Source organism: Bison bison, unplaced genomic scaffold, assembly GCF_000754665.1.
Source record: "Bison bison bison isolate TAMUID 2011002044 unplaced genomic scaffold, Bison_UMD1.0 scf7180017864304, whole genome shotgun sequence".
NCBI lineage: Eukaryota > Metazoa > Chordata > Mammalia > Artiodactyla > Bovidae > Bison > Bison bison.
In genome coordinates this window covers 15858273-15865612 of record NW_011494876.1, presented here as the reverse complement: position 1 = coordinate 15865612, position 7340 = coordinate 15858273, and the positions used below count along the sequence as shown (strand labels likewise).

The 7340-nt window shown below is 43.4% G+C and overlaps 1 protein-coding gene across 3 annotated transcripts in view; it reads right to left on the bottom strand.

The window, feature by feature from the left end:
• Window positions 1–7340, bottom strand: part of IP6K1 (inositol hexakisphosphate kinase 1) — a 37434-nt gene that overhangs the window by 14559 nt on the left and 15535 nt on the right. For all 3 annotated transcript variants that reach the window (XM_010851848.1, XM_010851849.1, XM_010851850.1), the window contains exon 2: window positions 2612–2961. In XM_010851848.1, the coding sequence (XP_010850150.1) occupies window positions 2612–2834 (223 nt within the window). In that variant the 5' untranslated portion in view covers window positions 2835–2961. The remainder of the gene's footprint in view (window positions 1–2611; window positions 2962–7340) is intronic.

Sequence of the window (7340 nt, the reverse complement as noted above, 5' to 3'; positions counted from 1 at the left end):
GTATCAGTCTTGGAAATACACGAATCGAACCCATCATATCTTCCATTTTCTCGGGACTTCATTTGACTTAAAAAAAAGAAGAGATCAGTTTCAATTTAATTATATTTTTGAGAAAGTATATTTACTATTCCCTAGTGAAAATGCAGCCTGAGGCAAGAAAATCAAGCAGATACTAAAGACTTGCTATGGGTTTTAGACTTCTGTTCCCCAAGCTGAGTCGGTTGGAAGGAAAACCGAACCAATGTATGACTGACAATCCTTCCCTGGGTGGCACCTTGAGATTCTAACTAGTCCAAATTCTGGTGGCTGTGATTTAGAAAACATTTCTCTGCAGCCTGGGGTTCCACTTCATTTTAAAGGATTTTTTTTCTTCCCTTAGCATCAGAAGAGGACTCCATGAGCTAACAGGGCTTGTAGGTTTTTTTTTCTGGTTTTGGCATTTTCATAGCAAAACATTTGGCCATGATGTATTGAGTGTGGATGGGTAGGTGGCTGAAGCTACATTTATAAAGCATTTGTAACTTGTTTCTTAGCCACTTAGAGTCGGCAGTGTGTTTGATTCTCGCTTCTCTCTCATTTTGCAGCGTTAAGAGTATTTATTCTTCCAAATTCAATATGCTTCTGATTCTGTTCTGAAAACAGTAACAAACCAACCGATTCAAAACTGCACAAAGGACTTGAATAGACACTGCTCCAGAGAAGACACACAAATAGCCAATGGCACATCAACACCAGTCATCAGCCATTAAGAAAACACGTACATAACAAAGGGAAACCACCTCACACCCACTTGGGTGGCTACACAGTTGTTGCTATTGTTTTTAATGGAAAATAAGGGTTTGTAAGGATGTGGAGAAAAAGAAACATTGCTGGTAAGAATGTCAAATGGTAGGCTAATATGGAAACCAGTTTGACAGTTCTTCAAAAATGCTAAACACAAAATTACCGTATGATCCACAATTCCACTCCTAGGTATATACCCAAAAGAACTGAAATCAGGGACTTAAGAAGGTATTTGTAAGGTAATACTTACAGAAACATTATTCTTAATAGCCAAAAGGTGGAAACAACTCAGGTGTCTATCAACAGATGAACAGATAAATAAAATACAGCATATATTTACAATGGAATAGTATTCAGCCGTAAAAACAAAAGCAGTTCTGACACGTGATGAACTTGAAAACATTATGCTAAATGAAATAAGCCAAATCCAAAAGGACAAACATTACATGATTCTACTTGTATGAAATATCTAGATTATAGAGACAGAAAGTAGATTAGAGGGTACCAGGTGAGGGGGGAAATGAGTTATTTAATGGGTACGGAGATTTTGTTTGAGGTGATGTAAAAGTTCCAGAAATAGATAATGGTAATGGTATACAGCATAGTGAATGTATTTAATGCCACTAAATTAAACACTTAAAAACGGTAAATTTTGCTGTATAATTATACTTTAATTTTTTAAAAAGCTGCATCCACCTTAAAAAATGGTTAAATTTTATGTTATGTATATTTCACCACAATAAAAGAGTTAAGGAACAAAAGCCAATACCAATATGGACTGTTTTTTCTAAATCCATCTCCCAAGTAAAGCACGGTGCAAACATGACTGAATTCACACTGCTTTGGAAAAGGTAAAAAAAAAACACAACACAGGGCACGTCCCAGCAATCCAGAGGTCAGCTCAGTGCTTCACTGCAGCGGCCTGGATTCAATCCCTGGTCAGGGAACTAAGTTCCCACAAGCCATGCAGCACGGCCAAAACAAAAAGAACACAGAAAACGTAATTTATACATGCATGGATGCGTACTAAGTCACTTCAGTTGTGTCTGACTCTTTGCGACCCTATGGACCACAGCCCACCAAGCTCCTCTGTCCATGGGATTCTCCAGGCAAGAATACTGGAGTGGGTTGCCGTGCCCTTCTCCAGGGGATCGTCCCAACCCAGGGATCGAACCTGCATCTCTTATGTCTCCTGCATTGGCAGGCAGGTTCTTTACCACTAGTGCCGCCTGGGAAGCCTCAACTTATACATGAGGGTCAATAAAAATGTATACACACAGTGACAAAAATCAGGTTTTAAAACCAAGTGACTTAAACTCTGGTATACATTCATGGGGTTCTGGCCTATCAGGTTATATTATAAAGCAGATTATTTTTCCTTTAAAAGTTAGGACCTCCAGGCCCCAGTCCTTCTCTAAACTTCTTACTATCCATTCACCCCAGCACACACACACACAAGCTGCACAGCACCTCCTCACCAGCTACCTCATCCCGATCCTGGAGAGCATCCAACTCCTTCTCTGGGAGCAGAGAAGGGCTGCCCCTTCTCTCCTAGATCATCCCAGCCAACAGGGAAACCTCCTAGACAACAGCATGCTCTTCACCAACGGGACTTAATGCTGTGAATTCTTCTCGGGTTTACCAATCAATGGACTCAGTTTTCAAGAAATAAAGACCTCACTGATGCTTTCAAATTTTGCTTAACAAAGTGACTTAGCTGCATGGAGACAACAGAGACCTACAATCGTATCACGTGGCCGACAGAACAAGGAAAACTGGGCTGAGGGCCTATACACTGCTGCCCTCTCCCAACTGGCCAGTGACTGACCTTTGTACTCAGGGGTGAACTCCTTCATTTCGGGAGGGAGGGACTCGTAGAAGCGCTGCTCCCGGGAGATGAGGGGCTTGCACACAGTGTGGTCGTCGTAGCGCATCATGCTGCTGTGTCCGCCCACCTGGTGGATGAAGGGCTCCAGGAGGACTCCCCGGTCTCCGGCCCGACTTGCGTTCTTGCCATACTGCCCCACTTCCATGGTTTGACAAACACACATTGCGTTGGGGGCCAGTTGCACACTGAGGCCAGAGGATGTAGCACATGAGCCACGAAGGAGAGCTACGCAGAAGGTCCTGGCAGGCTGAAAACCAACGGTCAGAGTCTGCTCAGCTTATTCTTCTCTCCTAACAGGGAAGAGAGGAAAAGAGAGAATCAAAACACCCGGCAAGCTCCAGTTTCTCTGGAGTTCACAGAATATCCACTCCTGAGGAAGAACAGGGGTGTGTCTTGCTCCCTGCTATGTGTTCCCCAGAAGGACAACTGTCAGATACCTGGGAGTGAGCTGGGCTGAGCTCTGCTGAATGGTGCAATGTTGGTTGCCTCCACCCATCTTTTGTACCATTCTGTCTGGATTTCTCACAACATCCAGTACTGTTAAGAGTCTTTCCCCGGCTCGAAGAAAGGGTTTTACCTCCAAAATCAGGTCACATGAGATTCCCAACTTTTCTGCTTTAAGGTGTCAAGGCTCTGGCAGGGAAAGCCCTTCCCTCCTGAATTGTAGAAGCATAAAAATATTTTGTTTTCCCCCAAAGGAATTCAGACTTCATATTTCTTCTACTTTAAATCTATGGCCATCAACTTATGATCATGCCAAGCACCACAGAGCTTCCCTTCCTGTTTGATTCTACACAAACAGCGGGACACGGAAAAGCTCTTTGTACTTAAATAACCTCCTTTTAATGTAAGTTTTCCCTCAAGAAAGTTACTATAGTGCAACACTCAATAATGAATATATCTTTTAAATTAGGAATGTAGTAGGTAGGCAGGTGGCGGAGCGAAGGACAGCAAGTTTGGGATGAACAGAGGCAACCTATTATATACAGGATGGATAAACAACCTCTTACTGTGCAGCACAGGGAACTGTATACTCAATCCCCTGTGATAAACCATAATGGAAAAGAAGATGAAAAGTAGCACGTATGACTGAGTCACTTGGCTGTACAAAAGAAATTAACATGGTACTGTGAATCAATTATACTTCAATAACATTTTTAAAACTTAAAAAGGAACATAGTAGGCAAGACAACATCTGAAAGATCAAGACTAAAGGAAAAATATTTATAGAGCAGAAATATGGCTTTACCTGTAAGAGATAAACTATTAGTTTTTCTGAACCTCCTAATTACGGGCAAAATGAGCTATACTATGCTGTGCTTAGTCGCTAGTCGTGTCTGACTCTTTGCGACCCCATGGACCATAGCCCGCCAGACTCCTCTGTCCATTGGGATTCTGCCAGCAAGACACTAAGGTGGGTTGCCAAGCCCTCCTCCGGGGGATCTTCCTAACCAGGGATCGAAGCCAGGTCTCCTGCGTTGGAGGTGAATTCTTTACTTTCTGAGCTACCAGGGAAGCAAAATCAGCTATATAATAACACTACTGCAAAATGTAAAATTTTCTTTACTCCAAAGCTGTCCAGGAAACTATGTGCTATCAACACCATTCCCACTCCCCTAAACGGATCAGCATCCCTTTAAAGGTATTCAAGTTCTCCTTCTTCGGGATATGGCTCAGACCCCATTCTCTCCGTACAAGAGTTTGATCACACCTCTGCGTCCCCTGTGGCATCCTGTGCCAAGTCTACAGCAGCAATACGTTCACTGTCCTGTCATCTCTTTGTCATCTGTCACCACAGCCAAACCATTCTCTTATTAACTCCATCTCGGGTTTGAGGCAGTTCCTGGCACAGAGCAGCGCTCACCAAAAGAAAGAAAAGCTTGTTACAATGAATTAAATAATCCGAGGAAGACGACCACAGTGAGTAAAAGCACAACTATATGAAAACAAAACATGAGAGGAGTGGCAGTGCTCAGGACACGAATCAACTGCAGAAGGCTTTCCTCAGGGTTCCTGGAGGCGCCCCCGTGGCAGGAGACTTCAGGTAGCAATGCCAAGTGCTTCCTGCCCTGCCTCCTCCCCTTCACCCTGGGATGGCCTCTGATCACAGATGGGATACCAGGAAGGTGCTATGCTGTCTAGCCTGCGTCAGTGGGTATCTGGTTTAGGAGAGGGGGTCAACAGTGCCAAGTGCCCCAGAGGAGTCAGGCATTAGAGCCATTCCCCTGGACTCTGAGTTCAACATTCTGCAGTCTTTTTGGGGATCCTCTGCAGCCTCCACAGGACTGAAAGGCAGAATTCTGTCCGATCTCCAGTCAGATCTGGCCTTCTGATATTGTTTCCACAGGATGTCTACATAAAGTCATGGTACTGTTTCTGGGTCTGAAATACTTTCTGGGAAATAAACATGTAAAACATACCATGTTTCTATAGCTCTGTTTTGGTATTTCTTTTTAAATAACCTGGGAACCTGAAAAAGTGGACATACCTACTGGTCTACAAGGTGCAGAGCCTTGTAATGACTTACAAGTAAGAGACTTCAATTTTCCTTGTGAAGACATGCCTGCTGCCAACTCTGTGGGGTATGCCGATGGAGGTGAAGGGCTTGGGCTTGCCTCGCCTACTGCACAGTCCTGAAAGTTCTAGCAAAAGCTCTGACTCATTCTGATAAACAACCAGAGGCTATTCTTGACATCTGGGGTCCACCAAGGCCCACTGAAAAACCTGTGGGCTGAGAGCTATGGATGACGGAGTCTAGCTCCACTACTCCTTTCCTAACAGAGTCCCAATGTTGTTCACATACACTGAACAACACCGTTCACATGTTCTTCACGTTGTTCCTTGAGCCAAACTTCAAGGGAACATGAAACGCCATTCAAGCTCAGCGAGAATCCTGAACATTACTTCATTTCTTATGAATTGACTTAGGAAAAAGCATGTGACTCTTTTTCCCAATGAGATGAGGGGAAATTGGCCAGAGGTTCTCTGGGAACTTATCCTGCTCTTCACACACGAGAAGGGCACCTCCTATTCCTCAGGTTATTATTCCGATATCTGGATGTGACATCTGAGACTACTGCAGCTACCCCATGACTCTCAAACATCCCTGCCTAGGACAAGGCCAACATGCCGAGCACAAAGACCAGGAAGAAGAAATCAGGGCTCCTGAAACTGTCACTGAAGTACTGGATATCCTGTTATGTAGCAAAAATAAGTTTCCCTTTATTCTTCAAGCCAGTCGTATTAAGGTACTCTGTCACTTGTAATCAAAACCATCATAAATGAAAGGACAGAAATAGTTGCATCAAAATCCCAAAGTCTCCAGTTAATACACTTTGCACATAAAGTGGTCACTAACTGTTTTCTGATGACAGCAAGGAGACTTTCAACAAATGATGAACAAGCTCTCTCACTAATGACAAAGGGCATAGTCTCCATAAGCCTCAAAATGAAAAATGTGATTCTCTCATCTTTCCAGTGTCCCTGAAGGCAGAGTATCGGAATTCTGTCTGGTCCACAGGGCTGGTACCAAGATACTAAACAAGAGTCTGACCAACAGAAAACTCATTCTCTCACATGTAGAAATGAACCTGTCCAAATGTTCAAATAATTAGCTTAGAACGATTCTACCTTGCTTCAACAGGAGGCAGATCATAAAAGAGATGTATACTCTTGCCACTTCAGGACCTTACTGATCATTTTTTAACAAATGGATCTAAACGCAACGTAGTCAATAAACTGTACTTTCCAGAGTGTAGTTACTTCTCGAAGATTTCCCAGACTGTCCTCTGCAGATACACTGACCTCACTTCAACTAGTTTATGCCATTCAAGATGTCAACAGCTTCTGGAGTCTTTTCTAGATTTAAGAAACTCCCAGCATGAAGAAAAACTTGTGAGTTCTTTAAAAAGCTACAAACTGTCAAAAATATCACATAACAGAAATCATGAGGGACAATGGTTTCATTCCCATGGGTTGCACTAGAAACAAACAAAAAACTCTCTACCAGGACGTTTTTTGTTTTGTAAACAAAACTGCCAAAGGTTTCCCCTGGGGAAAACTTTGTATTAATAAATAGTGCTCTTTTCCCTATGTGGCATTTTAGAAATCGTGGCCAAGTTTCAGTTTTCTGTAGAGATCTGCTCTCATGTAAATGTGTTTCCAAGTTACCAGTCTTGTCTGCTTTCCAGGTAACATTCAACAAGGCTTTTCCCTGGAAAGGTGAAATCCCTACAGATACAGACCTCTATGCTGGCAAGGGTTGGCTTCCTGGATGTCAAGGAAAGCAATGAAGGATTGTGCTTAAGCGTTACAAAATAGTCACTTTTCCCCTCCTATTTTCCTGCCCACCCAGCACGGCATGCAGAACCTTAGTTTCCCAACTAGGGATGGAATCCGAAACACGGTGTCTTAACTGAACTGCCAGGGAAGACCCACAAAATAGCGACTTCAATTCCACTACTCACGCAGACCCAGGACCCACAGGCATGGAGGAACTTGAGGGGCAGAAAGCTGGGGCAGAAAGCTGGAATTTATTAAAAGCATCTCCAGGACTCGAAGAGGCTCCCACACGTTCCCCAGTCATCCCTGTGGCCCTTTGCTATGACTGACAAACACGCAGAGTGAAAAGCAATGGCAGTTAGGATTGAATTCCTATAGCCTAATTCTT